Raw genomic sequence first — 26,612 nt, forward strand, 5'->3', positions numbered from 1 at the left:
GACACCAGGCGCCACATTGCAGACATCGTAGCGATATGACTGAAAAATGTTAAAGCTACGTTAAAAATCCAAATCACATCACACCTTACACTGACACAAATCCAACTCGTCGTAACACTAACCTCATAATGCTGAGCGCATAGCGAAGCAGCTGTTAATACAATTTTTAGAAGTCTCTGGTATGACTGGGCCTGGGTTCGAATCCGCAACCTCCCGCATCCGAGGCGGACGCTCTACTTACTAGGCCACCGGATATATATATATATATATATATATATATATATATATATATATATATATATATATATATATATATATATATATATATATATATATATATATAAAATGGAATAAAATATAGACAAACAGTCATAAATATAATTATATTGTTATAAAGGATACACAATATATCAATTTAAAAAATATACAATTTTATATAGTGCATTGGCATTAAGGCCATTCGGATACAAAGTATCCAACTTATGAATACAATAAGTTTCTTTTATGAGTCTATTCATGGCACCATGCACAATATCAATTGGCATGAAGACAATTTTCGGCGTTTGTGTTGCTTTTTTTAATCCCAATTATATATATATATATATATATATATATATATATATATATATATATATATATATATATATATATATATATATATATATATATATAATACGTCAAATTCGTGCGTGCCAATTATAGTACTTCTTGGGAATGCCTCTTACCCGATCATTTGACAGAAATATGAAATAAATATATTTGCTCATCTATAATACTTTTTAGCTATCTTTTGAACAACAACGAAAAATAAGTAAATTTTTTATGAGTCGTACAGAAAAGATAAAGAACTATTACATATTGATATTTTGTAATTTTTACAAGCTTAATATGAGTAATATAGTAGTGACATCGTAAACTATGCTGTATAGCTGCTTAATTTCAAGGTGTCAACATTTCATCTTCCAACCTTTCTTCGTTGTTTCTGTGTTTCAACACCACTCCTTCCGATATATTTCACGGATATATTATTCTAGTGAAGAGTGATTAATCGCAATTATTATAAAATTTAATCCATGCCTGTGGGACAAAAGCAGACAAATAGGCAAACAAAAGCATGATTCAGTATAGTTAAATAATTTTTTTCTTTAGTAAGATATTTCGGATCAGCAGTTTGCATTCATTACAGTTTTTTCCGTTACTTCTGGATATGTTTAGCATACTGGAAAGTTTTCATGAGAATTTTCAGTGCAATGAAGACTCCATTGTTAACATGAATTTACTCCAAAGCGCACTTTCGCTTCACGTTCCAGAGATGTTTTGTCAATTTTTCCTGTGTATGTTCTGGGAAATTCGTGGAGAAAGATGTAGTGAGTGGGTAGAACTGTAAATCTCCCAGCTTTATCCACGTGCTTTTCATTACAGAATGTATGCAAGGCCTCCTCTGTCAAACCGGAACCAGCCTTTGGAACAACACATGCGCAGACGACCTGAAAAAGACTTGGATGAGAGAGAGGTACTACAGCCACGTCGTCGACTCCAGGGAAGGTTTTCAACAAAGATTCAATGATGGAAGGTGTGATATTAAGTCCTCCGCAAATAATTATATCAGATTTTCTTCCTTCAACAAAAAGTTCTCCCGTCTCCGTCAAATATCCAACGTCATCAGTTTTGTACCATCCTGATTCCGTCTTGGATTTTCTTGTTTTTTCAGGATCATTAAAATAATTCAGGAAAAGCGTTGAACTTCTCGCATAGATTTCGCCTCGTGTACCTTTAGACACTGGGTGACCTTCGTTGTCTACAACCTTGACTTCCACTCCTTTCATGACGTATCCAGCAGAATATGCTTGGTATTCTTCTCGATACGTTACGACCTTGGCACTTATTGTGAAACTTTCCGAACTGGCGTTTCCAATAAAAAGATTATTACACACAGTACCTACGGCTGAGGCAAACAGAGCAGATATCGGTTGTCCTCCCAAAGCTATTGTGTTTAAAGGCCAGTCATTAGGCAGTGTGTTCTGGAAAAGAATAAAATATATTGGCAAGTGGCCAAGCAAGTTGATAACAAAAAAAAAAACAAAAAAAACAAACAAAAAAAAAACAAACAAGGAATCGAGTATCGGGTGGATATTTGGTAAATGAAGATCTGCACAATGAAAAAATTCTGAGGTACACTATCTCGCCTGCGAATCTTTAATTATTTATGACTTGTTCAACTATTTTATACAAAACTGAGGAGGAAATAATTCCATTGAGCTTAAAATATCTGATTTCCAAGAGGTCAATAGATATGAATCACCCAATTAAACGTTGGAATTGTAAGCCAGAAGACTGGATTTCAGCAAGAAATGTTCTTTATCCTCTAGCAGTTTAATATATGTAGCAGTTCACAAGATATCGATGTATATCGCAAAGGCACAGTGCTTAAGTTTTTTTTTACCTTGTTCTCTTTGTTCTTATTCTGTCTTTATTTAACCTAGTTACTCTTGTATGGCATAAAAAGTCCAAGAGGAAACATATATTTCTAGAACTTTATTATTTTCTCCGAACACTACTTTCTCATGTTCTGGGAAATTTGAAACGAATATCTTTATTGGATCTAACTTTGCCCTCACCTTTTATGACAATATTATAAAATCAAGATGTTTATTACGTCTAACCATACCCTTTTCCGTTTGCACGTAATGCCTCGAGGTACCTACCTTTCTGTCCAGCAATTCTTTCAACATAGGTGGTAAACACATGGCTCGTGTACATCTTTCTCTCTGTATCGATTTTATCATGAAGTCCAAATAATTTGTTGTCTCGCTCAAGTAACAGGGAGTAATCCTCGTCTTTCCTGTACATGCAGTCAAAGGAAATCCTCCTATCCAGCCAAAGTTTCTATCATTGTACAGTTTGAAATCTTCATTCGTGATGCTACCTAATGCAAAACAAGTGATGGAAAAGTGAGTATGTGCCAGTGGTTTTGGTACGCCTGTGCTGCCAGACGTTTGAAGGATATATGCAATATCCTCAGGATCGATTCGTGGTAGTTCCAAATCATGAGAATGGCTTTCAATCATTTCACTTACCAAAGGAAGCAGAAGGTTATCTTCGTTTGTAGGCTTAGCCATAAATATAAGATATTTCATTGACGGTACGTTTTTGAATACAATATTTCCATTTTCATCAATGCTTTCTAGAAGTGACTTTAGAATTCTCCATTGCTTATTTTCAAATCCAGGATGTAATATGAATGTTGAACACGATTCTAATTTTGTAAGCATGGCTACAACATCGCTGCCGTCAGAGTATGTAAAATTGATTGTCGCTGGAATGGCTCTTGCCATCATTGTTCCAAATGATGCATACAGCCATTCGGGGCAGTTTGGACCAGAAATGGCAACTACGTCTTTTTCATTGACTCCTAATGATATAAGACTTTTCGCAAACTCAACTGACCTTTGATAAAGCTGCCTCCATGTTATGCTTGTTCGGCCACTGTCCTCATAAAGAATGACGAACGCTTCGTCGTCCGGGATATCTTCAGCTTTCTCTTTGATACAGTCTGGAATAGTTCTGTATTGCAGCGGAGATGTGCGCACGTTGTGTACATAGCTGAAACGATGCATTGTGCCTTGATTCAATAATCTTCAAGCAGCAGGGAAGGCCTACAGACCAGGTGGCACAGACCAAAATAACCCTTCCAAACAAAACTTTTCCGTAGAACCCTTAGAATTCAAAAATAAACCTTCCTTTGCAAAATAATCAGCAAAATTTCGCCCGGGTCTGCATTTTTAGGCATAAAAAAAAACAACAAAATTTGGGGGGGGGGCAGTAAAATTTATTTGTGATTGCAAATTTTCGGTTGCAATTTTATGAGTAAATCTGATCAAGACCTACTCGATACCTGCTGCGTGGATCATGAAGATTGATCGTGACAAATCCGTGCGGAGTTGCTTGAGCGTGACTAAAGAAATTTTTAAATTTATTTATGTCCATATCGCCGTTGCACCAAGTTTGATGGATATTCCTTAGCGTGTAAGTATCAACTCCATTAAAAACCGATAAGATATTACAATTATCTCTAATAACCTTCGGAATTTGCGTATATCGTTGTGTCACGTAAATCACATCGGTGTTCTTGTGTCGGCCACGCGAGAATATCCTAGCTGGGTTAGTTTGCTTATCCAGCATCACATCATCGAAAACGACAAGATTATTAACTTCGCCGTCTAAATTCTCCACTGATGGAGCTTCATTGATGTCCGTGATGAATTCTACCGTGCCATCTTCAGTATTATCACTAAATTCCTTTAGTACTTGATAGCATCTTTGATCATCAACGGATGGCGCAACCAAATACAACTTATCCCATTTCAACCATCTCATTATCAAATTCAGCAACAACTGCGTCTTTCCAGAACCAGATGGTCCAATGATTATCATTCTTATCGAATTTGGTAATGCTGCGGTGTGTTTCATTTTTTCCCGTTTCTTCGTGGCTGAAAAATCAATTACATTCATGTTATTAGAATATTATGGATTCATATTGTGTTAAGTGTCGCGCTAGAACAGCAACGATAAATCCAACCGAAGTCGTCACGCGCAACAACAGAAATGCGATCAGAGGTGAATGTGCAGTTTGTGGGACAATCAAATTTAGATTTGTTAAAAAAAAGATAGAAGAACCGGAGGAGACATTGCCGCTTCCATGAAAAATCTTCCAGGATTGCCCTGGGCAAAATATCCCGGAGAGAAACATTTGCCAGGATATAACTACTGCGGACCTGGCACGAGACTCGATATAAGACTTGATAGTAATAATCAACCAAACCCTGGTGAGAATCCAGTGAATGCTATTGATAATGCATGCTACTATCATGATCTTGCATATCGCAGTGGAGATTTGGAACAACGACATCTTGCTGATGTGAAACTGATTCACGCAATAGACTCAGTACCTAATAAAAATTTTAAAGAGAAATTGGCAACTTGGTTGATAAAAGGCGCAATGAAAGGCAAATTAGTTTTAGGTGCTAGTAATTTATAATGGAGCAAATTTATTATTCTCCGCAAGGATTCTGGCGAGGAAAATCAGCAATATCCAAACTTGCTAAGGCGGCAAAAGTAAAATACTCCACCGCTGCATTATGGTTATCGAAACAAGCGGTTTGGCAAATTTATCTTCCTCCACCTAAGAAAATACCATATGCAAGCTTCTCTGTTAGTGTTCCTAACGAAGTTCATCAAGCTGATTTAATGTTTCTCCCTCACGATACCGTTGATGGAGTCACATACAAATATGTTCTGACGATTGTTGATATTGCTAGCAGATACAAAGAAGCAGAACCATTATCAAATAAAACGGCAACGGAAATAGCAAATGCATTTAAGAGAATTTATTCACGATCTCCACTGGCGTGGCCGAAGCTTCTCCAGATTGATCCAGGACGAGAATTCTTTGGCGCGGTTACTTCATTGATGAAAAAGAATAATGTTAAAATCAGGCGTGGCGTAGTTGGTGTTCATCGCAGTCAGGCTATCGTTGAAAGATTCAACAAAACGCTAGCGGAACGATTATTCGGATATCAATACGCGAGAGAATTTATTCAGGATAATCGATCTCATGATTGGGCAACAAGATTGCCTCACGTGATTAACGCGTTAAATAATGAAGTAACACGAACAATATCAATGAAACCCGCAATTGCAATTACAAAAACAAATATACCACTGAAACGAAGTTCTATTATTTCGCCCGTGTTAGGTAGCGTCACGGTTAGATATTTATATAAAGAAGGAGAAGCCGAAGGTGGCAGAAAAAGAGCAACCGATCCAATTTGGAGTATTACAACTCATAAAATATCAGCTGTAACAAGATCATCAGGAAGACCAGCAATTTATTTTCTAGATTCACTAGCGCCACAACGCGGATTTACCAAAGAGGAACTACAAATAATTCCAAAGGATACTCAATTACCACCATCGTCGTTAATGTGAAATTTAATCCTACCCAACTGAGATAGTTTTCTTACTCGAGAAACTGCTAGATAAACTAAATTTGACCAGGAAATTCTATCATCGACTATCCAGACTTGACCATCTACTGTTAATCCCTGCGATGAATGTATCGTTGCTGCATATCCAAGTTTCCACGGCGATCTTTCTGCGTTTATCGCATCATTGACAAGATTAATATCAACGAAAATAATATCATTCAGAACCATTATTTTTTCTTCTCCACATGGCAGAGTAACATTAATATTTTGTTTCCTGGTATCAGCTGGCCTATAGCATAATGGTACCTTCAACGTTGGAAATTTCTCACAATGAAGTTTGAATAGTATTTCCTGAATATTATCACGAACAATTTTTCTGCTAGCCACAATCAAATGATCTGGACGCCACAAGGATAGAAAACTATCCATCGAAGTCTCATCAATTATTTTTCTCATTACATCACACTGAAACTTATTAGGTTGCAACCGAATCATTTTTTTAAACTCAGTCAATAAATTATCATTAGATCTATAATCAGCATCAATCTCTTCATAATAATCCACAAAGTTTCTAAGCCACTCATGAGGAGATTCACCATCAATAGGATCAGGTTGACCATGATCTCCGCACATTATCACCGCAGTATTTTTCTCTTCCAACCAACTTAGGAATGATTTTAGTATAATTAAATTTACTGTGCAAATTTCATCAAATATTATAATCTTGTTGATATATTTGTTTCCCATTCGAGCCGGATCCCACAATCCACCACTATATTTGAAATAACTGTGATACGTGCAAGAATTAACACCACGCAGTTTTATTTCTCTAGCTAGTCTGTGAGTTGGAGTCAACACGATTATATCAGAATTTGAAAATAAGTTTATCGCTCGTGTGGTTTTTCCACTACCGCCAGGACCATTCAGATAAACGAATTTGTTTCGTGAAATCGGATCAAACGCAGATGATGCTGTTGATATTTTATCGCATTGGTCTTTATGAAACTTATCGCAGTCTTCTACATCAGCGTCTTCGCAATAATCTAGAATATCCTCATTCTTTATTCTCCAAGTTCCCCAATCTCCATTAGCGATTAAATTGTCCAACCTACATTGATATTTCTTATCGATATAAAATGAATCCGTTGCAACTCTTACTGCGATATTGGCAAATTTATTTATCATCGACAATAAATTAATACTCACATAAGCGAGCATCGATGATCTTAAATGAGTATACTGTGCTGATTCTCCATCAAGATAACTAATCACGGTACCTAACTTCATTCCATCAATAATAATATTTTCTCTGTTGCAGAATATTCCACGCGATACTGTATCGGCAATAATAAAATCCACCTCGGCATCATTGATAAATAATCTAGCGTGTCTGTGCTTATGATCAACTGATCCTCCTTGAGTGAATTTACCAATGATTTTTCTTCCAATATCTTTCGCGTTCTCGCAGTCCGTGGGTAACCACACTTCAGTTTGTTTCCTATAGGATATAATCGCTTCACTCACCATCAGCGATAGTAACATCGATGAATCCAACATATATCTCAACAGCACTATAGGAACCCATCTTCTCTGAGATAAATGCCGACCAAACCAAATATAGCAGATTTTATGTAAATTCTCAGCAAGTTCGAATGAAGTAACATGAGCGAATCCGGTCATAACAAAATCGGGTAATGGTCCGTTGATTGCAACTCTCGTCATCTCGTTGGTGGGATGGCCGAATTTAGCAAAGTAATCTGCACAATCACCATACCCAAGGAAACTTCCGGGATAGCAAGCGCTCATATCAACGGAGATCATATCTTCGAAATAGTATTTAGTATTCCATAATCCTCCATGTCCATATTCGATACAGCTAAGTTGAATATCATTAAGAAACTCATTCCTTGTGGGTTTCCACGAATTTCTTTCTCTGGCAGCGTGAGCGGCAACAGACGGAACAGTAAAGCAGTTCGTTAGTAACTGATCTGGATTTGATGAATACTTCTCCGCAATATTTTTCATCGCTTCATGCAGTGTTTCATCACGATAAATATCTCCGCGTGGCAATATAAATTGATCATATCTTTCTTCGCTTGAGAATAACCAAACCGATATTGGATCAGACTTGGCTAATAGTTTGATATGTCGGAACATTGAATCAACGCCATCAACGGGATAAAATTTAATGGATCGATCCTTCGGAAATATCATCACTGACTGCGACCACGCGTGTGAATTATGATCAACGATTTCGATTGGTGTTCCTCGAGAACTATATGGTGAAGAATATAATATTTCACCCGATAGCGTTTTAACCGTAATAGGAAATTTAAGTTTCTTGCTCAGTGCAGCAACATCATCAATCGATGCACCATCAGTAACTGTCTTTGCCCATAAATTAATTTTATCCAATCTCAATTGAGTCAGACCAGATCCACGACGAGCGTTTTTCATGTGCTCGATAACTCGCTCTGCGACGCAGTTTATTATCGGAGATTCTTTCATCGCTGGTAGATTTTTCGCATCAGGATTATTATTCAGCCGATAAATTCCATACACGACAGCACTAGAAGGATAAGCTCTAACATAGTAGGGACCATCAATACCCAGTAACAATCCCGGATTCGAATTCTTATCAAGAATAACATTTTTCTTACCGCCGCGCACCGGATCTCGTTTGTCGCGAATGATCCAAGTATCATCAGGCATTTGTGCAATAAATTTTATTCCAAAGATAAATCGTTCTTCCTTGTGTGAATTTTTTATATGTTCGATTATCTTCTTCGCTCGTTCCAAATTCATAGTAGCATCAATGAAGTTAGTTTTCCAAGTTGACCAAACATGAATCGCTCCATCATCAAAGAATTCCTTCTTCGCACGATCTACTTCAGGAACAATAAATTCTGCCTCATCAAGATCAAATAAATCCATTATTATATTTTAGACAAATATCTAATTATAATAATGAATCAATGCGCATGGATAATAGTTGGATCAACAAAGTCATGTGACAAATCCTGCAGAGGTGAATATTGTGGCGCTCATATGTATGAAGTTCGGCGAGGTAACAAAGGACCACAGCGGTGTTTGGTTTGCCAAGCTGGCATTCGAGGAAAGACTCGATTATGTTTCTCTTGTGGTGGAAAGAAATATCGTGAGTTACGAAGATATTATGAAAAGAAATCTTTGTCAGTAATTTCTTGTGAAGAAGATTATATTAATCGTTTCAAAGCAAATTTCGATTTAGAAGTATAAAATATTATATATGAATCAGAAATCAACGATTCCTATGAGCGAATATAAACCACATCCTATCATTGATGATTATGAAGCATCTACCGATGGAAATGTGAGACGTATCAGAACAAAAAATCTAGTTGGTCATATTGACATAAATGGATATCTTAAATTTTCAATCAGCAAAAATAATAATCGAAGAAGATCAGATTACTTTGTTCACAGATTTGTGTTCGAATGTTTCCATGGACTCATCAGAGACAATCTGGTTATCGATCATATCGATGGAAATAAACTTAATAATGAATTAACTAACCTTCGAGCTGTGACTCAAAGCGAAAATTGTTCATCAGGTAATTCTGGAAGGCATCCGAAATATGCCAAATCAGTTAAGTCGATAAATCAAGAAACAAATGAAGAAATTATATTCGAGTCGATATATGCTGCTGCGAAATTTTATGAAATTAATCAAATATCGATATGGCGAGCAGCAGAAAGAATAATTCACAGAACATTTTCCTACAATCTAGGCGAGTGGATCAAATTCTCCTATATACCAATAATATTCGATGATGACGAAGATTATGATGATGATGATTCGGAGAGTGACGAAGAATAATTGAATACTACAAAATTAGTATAATGGATGAAGAAACAATAAACAATATCATGGGCGAGATTAATAATCTGAAGAGAAAGATAGATCTCCCATCGGATCTTGATGTGAATAAAATCAGATCAGAATTCGAAACAATTATCCTAGGGAGACTCGAATATAAATATACTCTTCCGTCAGAATATAAATTAATAAAAAAGATTCAGATTGCAATATATCAATCACTTGAATCGGTTAGTGATGACCACATCAAGGATTTTGTTAAATTATCGACGTTGGTGGAAAAAGCTAAATTGATTTTATCAAACGCGTATGAATCAAGAAAGGTTATGAGCTCACGCATTAGATATTTGAAGAGACTTGTTGATGAGAGACAAAATCAATGAATTCTCAAGTAATAAACAACAACTGTTATTCCCCCCATAAATATTTCTGGATAAAAAAAAAAGAATTAATTTTGAAAATTTCTCCTGGATTTTATCATTTTTTTTTGTTGTTTTTTCCCCGGGATACAGATTTAAAAATCAAAGACTTTCACTTACGATTTCACCAACAAGCTGATACTTAATGTTTCTCCGCGAATATCAAGTAAATTTCCATCTTGATTTGTTAGTTTGAAATTTATTCTTGATAATAATCGATTGTGACAGCGTAGGTAAAAAGGATTAACCGGTTCCTTTATTATCAAGTAACCAGGAGAGATGTTAGGAGAAAATGCATATAGTATGAATCCCTGCTCCGCTTTTGATATTGTAGAATCAACATTATAACTTCCTTCCACAACATCAGCGTGAAGATAAACAGCAATCACTTCGGTTATATTAACTATCCCAGGTGATATATGCCTTCCTTGTCCAATTCCATCATTATCATGCATCAAGATTGATTCTGCTTTTGTTTTCTTCTTAACCCAAGCATCATGCAATTTAGGAAATAACTTATCAGTCGTATCAGTTACAAACTTCCTCATCTCATCAACATTGTATCCGGGAAATTTATAATTTGGTAGAGTCCTCTCGGTTAGATTATGTCGTTGCATGAAAGCGTTAATGATAAAGCCCATACCAAAGATTGCGCTATCTTGTATGTGACTTGTTGATAGATTGTTGATAAGTTCCATATCAGCAGCTAATTTATTTATTCTTTCGGTTGTTACTATAATCTCGTTGCATGAAGCTTGTACGTTAAATACGCATTCTTGGAAATAATGTTCCATAAGACTTTTTTGTTTTTCGTATTCGTTTATAATTTTAACGAATAATATTTTAATGCTATCTTCAAACAAATCTAGCATATAAACTGATCCTGATGAAAAATCAAGATTCGCCTTAGTTTGTTCATATTGATCAATAAAGTCCAGATTGATTCCGTGGTAGTTTTTTTCATTGCTGATGAAGTCAGTCTTCTTCGGTTCTGGTGTGGTTAATGCGCCAGGAGAAATATTGGGCCAACCTAATACCGTTCTGATTGATGAACGATAAATATCTACCATATATGGTGATGATACTTCAATGATTGATGATAGCGTTGGTTCGTGTGCTGATATCTTTATTCCAGGATTAGCATCACCAGTAATATTCGATATTCTATTGTTGAACTCTTTATCGATCTGCTCTATCTCATAGCTGCCAGTTGGAATGCTAACGGTGAACCAATCAGGTGTTCCATCGGCTTTTTTCTTATTAGCAACAACAAGTGAATTGTTTGATAATAATTTACCAAATGATTTTGATCTGATATTAGGCCAACTATTATAAACACGCAATTGTATCAATGCCATTTCATTTGCAACAATCGGAGTTGGAAATTCAACGTTAAATTCCGGATTAGTTGAGCTTAACGATATTAATGTTGTTATCGGTGATGTTGTGTTTTTCACTATCTGGACTAACTCGGACATTATTATTATTCATTTGTTCAATCTCAGCGTAGATACTGATCATCGAATAAAATTCTATATCGGATATAATGCCATCATTGAGACTTTCAGAAATCATCGATGATAACTTCGAATATGCGTCATTGATCTTAGTTAGTTTATTTTGGTATGATAATAGTTTCTCGCTGGTGCATGAAGATATTTTTCTTGCAATGATATTGAGAAGTCCTGCTATCGTTGTTGTTGATGAAATTATTATTGTTGCCACGACCGGCGCGATTGTTGTTATCACGGATAAAACTATTCCAGCACCTGCGATTATAGCGGATGCAGCATAAACAACAACATCAATAGTAACTAATCTGCGCTGGTACTTCTTTATCTTTATTTGATAATTGTCAAGTAATTTTCGTAGTGAATCCTGCCATGATCGCGCCTGATTATATCGGTAATCCGATGCGGTCATTATTATTTATTTCATCTAACCAATTGCGATAGAGGATTGTAACTTTCATATTTTTTCCTCGGGTTCTTTCTGCTGTGTCATTCCACATTCCAAAATTACTCGGAAGATAAATACTCGAAAATTATGGTATAACGATATGGTCCTTGCAAGCTTCTATCTGATAATGTTAGTATTAATCTTGCGGGAACTTTTTTAAATAACTTAATAACACAAATTCCAGGAAATTGTGAGATAGGCGTATTCAAAATTTCTTCTTGTATCATAAAATTTACAGATGAGATAACACTTATTCGATATATGCCCTCAAATTCCGGATAATAAATATATATATTACCATCAAGATTCCACACACCAGAATCCATAAAAACTACAAATGTGGCGTGATAAGATCTTATGCTCGATCTTAATCCATCAGGTATTTTGAACTTCTCTAGCATAGGTGAAACACGTGCAAGTTCAGGAATATTCAACTTTAATAGTTCAGGAATATTCAACTTTAATAGTTCAGGAATATTCAACTTTAATAGTTCATGAATATTCAACGATAATAGTTTTGTGTTGATACTTAGAATTTCTTTATCGTACAATATTTCATCAACCTTTTGGTTAATTTTTATAGAAAGATCATTTAATTCTGTGGTGATTCTTAGAATGGATGATGTATCAACTTTTTCATTCATTGCTGCATTCACCTTAGCAATTTCCTCATTGATAGATTTTACTTTCTCATTGATATCATCAATTGTTTTTTTATCAACTTTTTCTCCTATTGCGGTATTTATCTTAGTAACATCTGCGAGAATATCATCGTTGGTTTTCTTTTGTTTCTTTTGGATATTATCGTGAATTGTTTTATCAACCTTCTTAACTGCTATTTGGCGTACTGAGTTAATATCATCAGTGATCTTAGTATTATCTTCAGTGATTTTCTTATGAAGGCTATCGTGTGATGATTTATCAACCTTCTGCTCACGTATCGCGTTAATATCTTCAATGATTTTCTTGTGAAGATCGTCGTGTGATGATTTATCAACCTTCTGCTCACGAATTATTTCAATATCATCACTGATGGATTTTATTTTCTCATCATGGAATGACTTATCAACTTTTTCATCCATTGCAGTATTTATCTTTGTGACATCAGCAAGAATGTTAGTAACGTCCCTGTTGGTTCTTGTTAGTTTCTCGCCAAGATTATCTTGTGCTAATTTATCAGCTTTCTGTTGCGTTAATCCACGAACTACTTCAACCTCTTTGCTAATTTTAGTAATATCATCACTGATGGATTTTGTTTTTTCATCATGCAATGATCTATCAACCTTCTGATGCGCTAATTCACGAACTGATTCAATATCATCACTGATGGAGTTTATTTTTTCATCGTGCAATGATTTATCAATCTTCTGAATTGCTAATCCACGAACTGCGTTAATATCAGCAAGAATGTTAGTAACGTCCCTGGTGGTTCTTGTTAGTTTTTCGCCAAGATTATCGTATGCTGATTTATCAGCTTTCTGATTTGTTAATCCACGAACTACTTCAATGTCCTTACTAACTTTAGTAATATCATCACTGATTGATTTTACTTTCTCATCATATAATGATTTATCAACCTTCTGCTGCGTTAATCCACTAACCGCATTAATATCATTATATAATGATTTTACTTTCTCATCATACAATGATCTATCAACCTTCTGCTGCGTTAATCCACTAACCGCATTAATATCATCATATAATGATTTTACTTTCTCATCATACAATGATCTATCAACCTTCTGCTGAGTTAATTCACTAACTTTAGTAATATCATCACTGATTGATTTTACTTTCTCATCTTTCTGATTCAGTAACTCACGTATCAAATCAACATCAGCACTAAGATCGTCGTGTGATGATTTATCAACCTTCTGCTGCGTTAATTCACTAACTTTAGTAATATCAACACCAATTTTATTTGTTTTATCGATAAGATCGTCGTGTGATGATTTATCAACTTTTTCATTTACTGCAGTATTTATCTTTGTGACATCAGCAAGAATGTTAGTAACGTCTCTAGTGGTTCTTGTTAGTTTTTCGCCAAGATCGTCGTGTGATGATTTATCAACCTTCTGATGCACTAATCCGCGAACTGTTTCAATATCCTTACTGATTTGATCAATATCATCATTGATGGATTTTGTTTTCTCATTATTCTGATTAACCAACATACGCATCGAAACAACATCAGCATTAATTTTATTTGTTTTATCGCTAAGATCGTCGTGTGATGATTTATCAGTCTTCTGGAATGTTAGTACTCGCACTGCTTCGATATCCTTATACATTTTAGCAATATCATCATTGATGGATTTTGTTTTTTCAGCAAGATCATCATAATCACTTCCGCGTAACGATTTGATGTGATTATTGATTTTGGCAATATCATCACTGATTTTATTTGCTGTCTTGCTAAGATCATCATATAATACCTTATCGCCTTTCTTATCTACTGTGTTTTTTATTTCAGAAACGTCAGCGATAATATTAGTAATATCTTCATTGATCCTACTCACTTTATCGATAAGATCATCATGCAACTCCTGATCAACTTTTTTCTTTGTTAGTTGATCTGCAACGAATGAAGTATCAGTGGTTTTCTTTATATTATCATCAACCTTCTTGCTGAGTTGCTTTAATGTTTCATCAAGCTTTTTAAGATCGTTAGTTAGTTTGGTTAATTGTTTTGTAAGTTTTTCTTGATCTCCATCGTAGATTGCCTTATCCAACTTTAGCAATAGTTCTTTATCAAAATTTCCTACATTTGCGATATTTGCCTTCGATGGTAGATTTGTAACAATATTAGTAACGTCGCTGATAGATTTTGTTACTGAGTCTGATAATTGAGTAAATTGTTTGATGCGTTCATTATATTCATCTCTGCTAATCATATCAGTTATTTTCATATTACTAGTTTGCAATCGACCTTCGGCATTCTGAAAAACAGCAATCTCACCAGGATTTATATCCGCCAATGATAGAAGATTATTAATGTCTCTCTTAGTTGCAAACTTTGATGTGTCAATGGTAGTTTCTTCATCTGTTTCTTTTTTCTTTCTAAAGAATGATCTACCGTAGATGTCAACCATGATATTTATCTATAGTATATTCAAATAAAATTTTGTGATAAGGGCGGGATGATTTTGAAATTGCATCTAGAACGTTAATTGATTCTGGTCCGCATATTGGTGGGTCGGTTGATGTTTGCGTTGGAAGAGTCGAATACCAAACTGGAAGTTTCAGCGATGATACATATTTGAAAAATTCATTTGGTGGTGCTAATCCGTATGAATCGAAATAAACTATCTCACTAGGATTAATCGCGTACGCAACCCAATGAGTCCCAGGACCAGAATTTTCATCGAGGTTAATTATTCCTGTCTCAGTGGTATTTGGTTTGTGCGGTAGTTGATCTCGCATAAATACTCCTCTAAAAAACTTTATTTTCTTTTTCTTTGCTTCATTGATTAAATCTATATTCGATAATGGCGTGATGATCTTAGGCCGGATCCATACATTGGAGGTCTTCCCAGTCTTAGGCCGGATCCGCGATGGTATTTTTTTTTACCATATCTTCCTCCAGTAATTTTTTCTACTATTTTTTTGCCTGCGAATCCTAATAATGGTCCTGCAACCGCAGATAATAAAGGCAATAGAAAAGGAAGGAAACCACCTACCTTGACCATATCTTTCACTGCGCCAATGGAGAGAGTTACATGAACACCAGAATTCGCTGATCTGGCTTTAGTAAATCGTCCGTGTTGACCTCGTGTCAGTGATAGTTTGTTAGGTCCACCATGAATCTGATTATTTTTCAAAGTTAATCTCAATCCTCGTCGTGCTGTTGTTGCTGCTTGGAGTTTTTTTATCTGACCTGGAGTCAGAGTTACGCTAACGTGTTCGTATGGCATATTAATAATCACTTTATCTAAATTTAGAATTTCTCACATATTTTCCACGGGTGCATCGATAACTCTCATTCTGCCACTAATGCCTTCTAGGATCATAGTTCTATCACTAAGAATAACCGCGATTGCTCTTGCCACTCCTCCAGTGTTAATTCTTGCTTTGAAATGAATATCGACAACCGACTGCTTCACCAAATCAAGATGTTCCAGAGAAAAGTAATAGATAGGATATAGAGTATTAAAATCTAACTGTGATATTTGCAATCCAGTATCAATATTTTGATCGCGACCCATGAAACTTAGTAATCGATGATACGCGCGTGCAGTAGAGTAATTGGTAAAATCAATAGCTATTTCCTCGGATGGTTCTTGTTGACCGTTTATTCTCAATGAAACGTTTGTTGCATTAAATCGATCAAATATCATGTGACTGTGAATTTGATCGTATCTGTTTGCGGCTTGAAGAACAACGAAGATATGCCTGGGTGCTGAAACACCTTGCTGTGATGCAATTCTCCAAGTATATATTCCATTAATATTAAAATCAGCGGAGCAGTCGGTTGTTGTTGTTAGCCAGGACATGATAGATTTTCCTCCTTGATTCATGAATGATAATAATTTTTCCTCTTCGCGAATTGATGGTGTTACTGCTGGCATCCACAAAGTAATTTTCTTTAATGTTATCTTACCAGCATCGTTTGCACCTGCGCCAACCTCTCGCCAGATAGCTCTATCATTACCCGCGACATCTCGAATAAATGAAATTGTATGTTTCGCTCCATAAATAACTTTCCTGAAATGCCGGCAAAATCCAAAAATGTGAGACAATGGAATTGCACATGAGAAATTATTTTGATCTCCAACTAACATTTTCTTTCGCGTAGCAAATCCGAGATTATAATTTTCAGTTTGATTAATTATCATATTCTCAACGGGAGCGGGCGCGCCGGCATCAGTATTCGGTCGTCTCACGACGAACGGTTTGAATATAGGTGCATCAGAATTATCCTTAGCAAACATCATGCTAGGACCAGCCGATCTGGTAAAATCATCCGAGTATCTTGCTAGGCCTATGATCGTTGTTGCTACATCAACATTATCAGTGATTGATTCAATCTCTCTTCCATCAATCATGTAAGTGGCGCTCTTGAATAATGCCATGATACCGTTATTCACAAAACCAATATTAAAATCTGCACCGTAGTCGGTATTATCGGTTTTATTAAGTATTCCAACAACTTCGATATACGCCTCAGATGGAAGAAAATATCTTGTAGTATCATGAACCTGAATTTCCTTGCGATTAGGTGCATTTGGTTCAACTACATCATACGAGAAATACTGAAAATCTCTTATCGATGTGTCTCTACCCACAGTCTCGTCCATGTCAAACAATTCATTTGACACTTGTGAAAACATTATTATTAATGATATCGTCTAAAACGAATACCATCTCCTGAAACAAAACTTGTGTTTCCAAGATTTGTGTTTGCAATTTCATGTGCTAGATTTGTGTTTGCTAGATTTGTGTTTGCTAAATTTGTGTTTGCAATTTCATGAGCTATATTCGTCTTAGCAACTTCCTGTGCCAGATCATTTATTTTCTTATTTGCTGCTTCATTTATGGTTTTGCTAATTTCGGGCGGCATCTCTCTGGTGATAGGTAATCTGACTGGTCTTTTTTTGCGTATTAAATTTAATATTTTACTTTTGACAGCATTGAAGCCCTTACTAGCTAAATTGCCAATACCAGAAACAGCGGTCTCGCCAATCTTTCCTATTGCTTTTAATCCTAGTTGTTTGATCACTGGACCAATCTTAGGTGCTACTCGAGTAACAAGACTTCCAATGATATCGCCGAGTCCATTGCCGTGAACATATTTATATACTGGTAATCGAGAATTAACTACGCGGACCTGATTGGGTCTGCGTTGATGTTTGTGAATAATCATATTATTTCAATTATGTTGTTTTAATCGATAAGCTCATCAACAAGTTCTTTATACACATGAGAATCAATCACACCACCACGAAATAATCGCTGACAAATATCTGATGCTTCATTGATTATTTCGTGAGAGTTATTTCCAGCTCGCTTTCCTCCGATTAATACTTCAAGACGAGATACATCGTTCACAACACTGTCGGGACAAACTGAATATCCGCTTCCTTTTGGTGGTGGTGATGGTGGTGGTTCCTCCCCTTTTTTGGGTATTGGTACTTTATGCTTATATTTTTTAAAATGTTTTCTGGGTGGAAATTTTTCTTCCCTTTCTAATTTATTTATTTTTGTCATAAATTTTATATAACCAGGGTCGTATGGGTCAAAAGGTTTATTTACAGAAGCAAAATAAACTTCACGAATCCATTCACTTAGTGATGGGTCACGAAATACATGTGATTTATAATATTGCCTCGGGTCTTCAAAACCAAATCTAGCTATTTGAATTAATTTATCTTTGTTCCTAAATTGCTCAAGAGCTTCGTCAGTGAATAATTCTGTTGGTGTGGGCCGTTTTCTTTCAGTTTTTGGAATTTCCTCTGGTTCTGCTTCAATTTCACTAGGCAAAGATAATAATTCCTGTTTCTGACTAACTTTTTGCCTACCTCTATATTCGTGTATGGCATTTAAAAATTCAGAAAAATCTGGATCATCATATTTAATCGTTCTAACATCTTTGTACACATAAAATATCCATCTTGTCCACTGCGAAAATGTCACACCTTCAGCTTTACCAGGTTTCATAAATTTTTTTCGCTCGTCTTTTTCGAAATTGTCTACAGCAAATTCCACAACATCATCCGGGTTCATCGATTTTATCCTTGCGATAGTATCATCGGTAAATTTATGTGCACCTGATCTTAATTCTGCTTGTTCTTTTTTTGCTTGTTCTTCTTTTTCTTCTTCTTTCGTTTGTGCTAGTTTTTGTTCTTGTTTTTCCTTTTCTTGTATCAATTGTTCTAATACTTGTATTTGTTCTTCTTTTTCTTGTTTCATTTGTGCTAGTGCTTGTGCTTGTTCTTTTGCTAATGTTTGTGCTTGTTTTTCTTTTTCTTGTTTCAATTGTGCTAGTGCTTGTGCTTGTTCTTCTGCTAGTGCTTGTGCTTGTTCTTGTGTTCTTTGCAATTCTTCTCGCAACTCTTGTGTTTGCGCTCGTATCTGTACTTTTGTTCGTGCTTGCTGTAATTTATCTTGCAACCTTTGCGTTTGTGCTTGCGCTTGTGTTTGTGCTTGTGCCTGATGTGCTTGTGTTTGTTCTTGATAAATTTGATCAAGTTGACCAGGAACAAATCGAGTATGTTGCTCGATATCTCTTGTCATGGGAATAAGCCCAAGATCTCTAAGTTCCTTATCTTTCTTTTGTTTGCCGTATGCAACTTCTTCGATAATTCCGGTGACTGGACTCAACCACTTTGACGATACTTCACCAATATGATGTTGTTCATCATCGTACTCACGAACTTTTTTCTTAAATAATCGTTTTGTCGGAATAAGTTTCTTTACTGCAGCTAATTCTTCTCGCGCTAATCTGGCAGAATGAGGCTCTCCAACTCTACTAACTTTTCGACTCATCTTATTTTCAACGATATTGTTTTATTATGAAATAAAATTAGCAACCGCAACCGAAACCATAATTCACCATGATTTTATCATGAGGCACAAATAAATTTTACTGCCCCCCCCCCCCAAATTTTGTTGTTTTTTTTTATGCCTAAAAATGCAGACCCGGGCGAAATTTTGCTGATTATTTTGCAAAGGAAGGTTTATTTTTGAATTCTAAGGGTTCTACGGAAAAGTTTTGTTTGGAAGGGTTATTTTGGTCTGTGCCACCTGGTCTGTAGGCCTTCCCTGCTGCTATCTTCAAGATAATAGTAGTTGTATAGGTTGATAGGCGAATATCACCTGCCTTGGGTGTTTATGTAGTATGTGTTGCTGTCGAGTTACCTTTTTGACGTAAAGTCGTGTGCATCAGATGGTATATACAAATTTCATATACACGACCTAACTAGTAATGTACAATGTCATATGAACATGCGATTGACAAATCAGATTCAGCGGATTTTATTCAGCAGTACTATAACAATGAGCAATTTCTGGCTTGTAGGACAAGCATCTAAAATGATGACACGCTTTTATTAACGCTAACTTTGTGTAACATCACGATTTGTTCGTGATGTTACTCGCTTGTATAGATAAACTGGCTTCCAGAAATGTTTAATCAAATTCTTTTGTTTCTCATTCAGCGATATGCAATCAAGAATTCGGGAAAGGCAGATGGTGGAATGATCTTGTAATATTGTATTGATATATCTTGAAACTAGTTATATCTTTTGTTAACACTTTGACAGATGTATTTACACACAAAAAAACGACCCCCCAAACAAACATACAAACAAACACAACCACTCCAAAAAAACAAACAAATAAAACACAGAGGCTCGGTCTCTTCGTAAGTTACAGAGGGTATGATCTGGAGCCATAAAACAACAACGACGGAGCAGAACTAACAGCTCGAAAGTGAAACGCTACAATATGACCTACGACTGCTGATGGAAAGATACTTGCCCTCAAGTTACCTGTAGGGCTATTTGGTAAGGAAGGGGGTCCTCCCGAACTGTTGTTGCTCTCTAATTTTAATTTACTTATTCTAACATGTTAATAATTGGCCCTCTATAAACAAGAATTAGCTGTGGAAATTTCGAGGTTCATTTGAGGAATAGTAAAGGGTGAAAAATTTAATTAATGAAACTAGAATAGAGCAAAGTGAAATGGTATGTCATTCTCCCGACCATAGTAGTCTAATCTTGCTTTTTTCTAGTTGGATTCGTTCCCCAATATTGTTGTCATGTTTGAATGCTTCCCGGTCTGAAGGGTGTGTGGACACGAAGCCCCTTCAGACAACACTTCAGGCGAGGAGTACCCAAGGAAGAAGGCGATATAAAATGTTTTGTATTTCACATCATACATAAACCTGACAGAATGCCCGACAGAATAGCTGCAATGGACGTATTAAGTCAGAGTATCTCTGAGTGAAAATAAGTACTGTTTAACACTTTTTTTTACACGCATACTCAATTGCAACTCGAGAATTTATCACGTGATGTACTTGAAAAGTGTACTGATCAGTGAGACGGAACAATCGATCCTAAATCAAGTTAAGAAAAGTAGAATCGATTGAAAATTCTAAGTCATGTTTAAATAGTTAGAAATCTACATCGTGATTGCTTCCTTCAACAGATTGTTTCATTTCGTCTACCTTATGTTGGCTACTGAAGATTGTTTTTATTTTATTTATTTGTTTTTGCTTAATGGCGAATTGACGTCATTCTCAAAATGTTAGAATAACGTATATTTCCCATTGAAATACCAAGGCGGTTGAGCCAGTCTGATATGGAAAGGAATCGAACCCGTGCCATGTCGGTCGCAAATCAAGATCGCAAACCACTTATCAAACATAGCTCCTCTTTATGTAAATGTACAATAAAAGACCTCCTAGCCTCTTATTAATGCAGGCCTATATGTTCCATGCTTAAAATCGAGTTCAACATTCTGGGATGAGATGTGCACCTGTCTGTGAATAATTAAGTAAGGCCGATTATACAAGAAACTTTTTATCCGACGATGATTGTTCTTCATTGTATATTCATTGTATCAGCACACAGGTTGTATATTTCAGCTTACACGAACTACAGATAACAAATAAGGTCACGAAAGGGTCGTTGTTAGCGTTAGTGTAGATAAAGGGCGCAATTTTATGATGCAAGACCCGCAGTTCTAAACCATATTTATCAAACTCGCATTAGACTCACATATCTTATACAGGATTGTAAAAGTAATCCAATTATCAGGAAGTTTAATGTTTATTTGACTTGTCCTGGTGGGGAAATATCTAACGTGTTTATTCGATATGATTGATGGATGTGAAGTTAAATCTATGAAGTTTATACAGTTGGACCACTGATTAAAAACATGTATTGGTCACTCGTTTTGCATCAGTGTCTGTAACTATAAATGGAGCAGCAACGACTGATACAACTACCACCACCAGCAACAACGATATAACCATTATAAGCACGACTACCGCTGCCTTTATTATTATTATTATTATTATTATTATTCACCCATTGCAACAGGTGTATTTTCTTAAAGTCTTGCCAGTCCATTATTCCATTCGTCTTTCCATATCATTGGAAACCTTGATAACGTAACTGACTTGACGATGTGTCATGTAGTATAATTGGGTTCCTATGTTATGTATCAACGTTGTATCAAATAAACATGCATTTTTTCTGACCTATTTCCGTACCCAGTCTAAAACATTTTTAACTACTGAACAACTACTAGACAGTATGTTGTATATATCAGTACCATGATCAGTGTCGTATCTCAGAAGGCAATGTCGTAGCAAGGGAGAATGATTTTGTGAAGCGTTGCAGATTTAGATTGTAGGTTTTACAATATTTTAAAAATTTAATTAAACTTCCTGGATATACATCTTGAACAGACTATGTCCATGTGCCTAACTCTAAGTCTGTGATCTCTTTCTTTGTTCGCGTTCTACAATTTTCAACTAATTAAGATACATTGATCAAACTTTTTCTCAGATACATATGATGCGTACAGGATTTTACAAGTATCAGAACCAATATCTTAGCATAACGATCAAGGTGTATGAATGAAGAATGTACCTTAAAGTAGACTGCTTTTGCAAGCTAAGCGTTTATTGCTCAGCTCGAGATGAGGTGACCATCGCATAATTAAGTCATTGACATATTACCTACCTTTTTACCTAGATATATCCTAACACCATGCACTCTGAGAGAGGCTGGATATAAAATGGTACTGTTGGGATTTCGGTTTCCTATTAAATAGAAAATAACAAATGTTCTCTACGGAACTCAATATTACCAATAATAGTCATGTGCTCTAGGAAATGATAAAGTTAAAATAAAGGATTTGAAACCTTTTGAATTTTTGTAATTTAACACCTGCAGTAAATAGGTTGCACGTGCTTTTTGCTGTTCAAACCAACGTGATCTCAGTGTATCATAAAATAAACTTGAACAGTATAAACTACATTCAAGTTGATGCAAACGATGCCTATTAACTATTCAGCATGACTGCCGTTGATACAAATGGAATTACATTTATACGACTTAATAAGCAAACCTCAACAGAAATTACGAAAATGTGACAGAAGAAATTCTGACATTGAGGTAGCTAACGTTTATACATATTTTGCCGATCTGACAATAGACAAGGTGTAGTAGACAAATCTTAAGACAACGTATTCTCTGAAACACAGTAATATACCAAATATGACAGAAAATATCCAAGAATATAAATCTTTCAACTTGTAAAATTAATCCCGCCGTTATTAAGAATAGAAAAAGTTTAAATTACTAAATGCAAAAAAACTGTTTAACATAATTTGTCGAAATTGGCAGAAAACATAGAGATAATACTTTTATCATTTGCACAAATGAAAAAGACACTGAGACGACTTCTTTAAACCCTCATAATAATTTTGCCAAATTTGACAGGAAGCATTATGCTACAAATGCCTTTCAAATTTATGCAAATGATTTCTATCGACTATCAAATATGGCCGCTGTTCCTGAAAATAGAAAAGAATTTAAAAGAGAACCTCAAACACTCTTAACAGAGTTTTACCAAATTCGAAAGAAAGCATCCTGGCATAAATGTATTACAAAATTGTTCTTAGCATATGCCTACAACTCTTTATGATATGAAATATTGTATTTGCCAACTATAATACCGTATTTGTATACACTTGCAATATTTAGCCGTGTTAGGTTTACAATCCCCGACGACATTCATCAAAACCATCGACCTTGTCAGTGACTGTGCTCAGTGTGTAGATTACCCATAGGAAATGCATCATCTAGGGATCTATTACACCGGATGTGTTATGTCCTGGCACAAGTAATGTGTACATGAACCCTGACTGCAATGACTCACTAATTTACACGTGTATTAATAATACCGCATCACAAGGGATCAGCAAACCTCAATATTCTCTAAATATATATGCAGATGTACATGGAATGTACGGAGTATACCAAGAACATTTTAATTATAGCCATTTTTCTTATATATACACAGGATCTATTACAGTTATACAATCATCTCTAAAACAAGACATTCTCTTTTGCAGGTCTTGTTCAGCATTAATGCTGAACAGATACTGAAAATAAAAAGAATCAAAAAGGTTTGTATATTCCATTTGGTGAACATCTACTGCAACATTTCTCGTGCGGCTATTTGAAACATGGCATGAGATTTTTTAAATGTATTTATTACGCTTTTTAATGCTCCAGCGATTTAATACTTACTCGGTACAGGTTTTAACTGGTAACTTTGAATATGTATCTAGGCATTATACTAAATTGTGAATCTACCTATTTTGCTCTTTATTTGCAGATTTTTCCTTCTATAAATGTTCCCCATTTCATGCATGTTGTTTGTTCTTCTCCAATCAAACCGTTGTATAAATTCCATTCTATTTTTTCAGTTTATATTCTCCACCACTTTGATTGTTCATTGTTATGCAGCTGCCTTTGGAAGATTCCTTGTACGTGTGCTGAGGATACAATATTGAAGGATTTTTGTAATGAAATGCTTCACTTTTTGACAAAGTAAATAAGATACCTAACAAGAACTACAACACCTCTTATTAACTAACAGATCGCGCTCTTTGAGGGTGTGATCGTTTCGTTCACCAAGTGTCTTACACTGAAAGTGCAACGTTAATAATTTATTAGTTTGCTTTTTGTTCGTGAAACGTTCAGCACTGACTTTCTATTAAAATTATTGCGAATATTTTCCAAGTCACACACGAGGCTCAATTCCACATTCGTCGTTTGGTTTTTGTGAGGGCACCCTTTCTGATTAGTTTCAATATTATTTTCATAATCCTATCTGTACTTTCATCTTCCATTTATTTCTAATGAAATTATGACGGCAAGATCAGAGTCAACTTTAATCGAAAGTAAAGCTAATTCCAAATCACATTTTAGTGTTAACATTTGTTTAGATTGTCCTTTTTCGGAATTGTCATTCTTCATAGAAAAGATTTGAATTTCAAGCATTTGAGAAATATTTATTTAAACTAACAATGCTATCTAATGTAATGAACTCTGCCTCAAGCCGCAACTATGGACGAGTATAGTCTGTTAAAAGTCTATTCATAGGACGCAATGCCTGATCTTTCTGAAGCGATTGCATCTTTAACAAATACGTAATTATTGTATGCTCATTTTTTCCTCTCTTAACTTTATATTATCAGAATGGTTCAGTATTTCCCAATATTGCACTCGCGCTCAACTTGATATTGAGCTCACGTCTGCCCAATAGTGTATTAGGAACTACTTTGGAAACAAATCATGTACACTCTCGTAGTAGACGCTTTATGTTTAGGTTGATTAAATTTGTTTCTGAATGAACTAAACGAGATGTTTCGTGGACTGCCACATACCAGCTGCTTTGGCACATTCCGCGTTAACATTTTTGATACAATGTTTCGGATTTAGGCTAGAAATAGACGCCAGACAGGGTCTTACAAATAACATGCAGGTGACAAGGCATAAACATGTCTTCTTTAGATGGTAAGAAGAATGGAAAAAATATACTTACATTTTTACATTCTGAAGTTCCTCAAAATGTACTTTCTTAGTTCTGCAAATCCGAATTACATGAGACATGTCATGCGTTCTCAAGCATGATTACACATTTCCAAATTGTTCTGTAATTTCGACTATATTCCAAGTGCAATTACAGTCTCCGTACTGTATTCAAAATGAAAATAAACATTAAATTCCATAGCGTCTTTGTGATAATTACAACTTAAAGACTTCATATTTTCCCCACATTTTGATTTCAAACATTCAAAGACAGAACAGAAACACACTTGCAGATGTCGCTGGTTCACTCAGTTGTATTTCATGCAGAATTGACACAGATAAATCCAGTCCATAATCACGATACTTCGTAGAATCGACACAAATACCAAAATCTATTCATTACGATCAAATGGAAAAGTTGTTGCAGTGTGCATTCATTCACAATATGACTCCAAATTTCAATTTGAAGTAGACCAAAATGCCATTTTCTTTCGAAAGATATGTGTAGCGCGCGACTAAATTCAAATTTATCTGGGCGGAGTTATGTGCGCATTAGTAATGTTGTTGTGTAATGATGAATCTGTGGTTGTGTATTTAGTTTGGAATACGGCATACATTTGATTACTTTGTTTCTTGAAGTGTATTTTTGTTTATATAATTAAGCCTTAGGTAGGATAAGAAAATGAGCATATAATAAAAAGGTTAATGCATTTGCATGGAAAAATATGAACTCGTTTTGTCGGATGGATATACATGCTCTCCCAAGTTCGTGCAATATTTCAATCTGAAAAAAAACTCATTTATATTTTCCCATACAAATGCAGTAACCTAT

At 35.4% G+C, this 26,612-nt stretch overlaps 1 protein-coding gene across 1 annotated transcript; it reads right to left on the minus strand.

The window, feature by feature from the left end:
* Positions 1-2,539: 2,539 nt before the first annotated feature.
* On the minus strand, positions 2,540-3,637 carry LOC149801632 (medium-chain acyl-CoA ligase ACSF2, mitochondrial-like). Its single transcript, XM_089954335.1, has one exon. It carries the CDS (start codon positions 3,615-3,617, stop codon positions 2,622-2,624), a length of 996 nt encoding a protein of 331 aa, XP_089810461.1. The 5' UTR covers positions 3,618-3,637; the 3' UTR covers positions 2,540-2,621.
* Positions 3,638-26,612: the final 22,975 nt, after the last annotated feature.

Source organism: Sinohyriopsis cumingii, chromosome 4 (genome assembly GCF_028554795.1).
Source record: "Sinohyriopsis cumingii isolate HCF-2022 chromosome 4, ASM2855479v2, whole genome shotgun sequence".
Lineage (NCBI taxonomy): Eukaryota > Metazoa > Mollusca > Bivalvia > Unionida > Unionidae > Sinohyriopsis > Sinohyriopsis cumingii.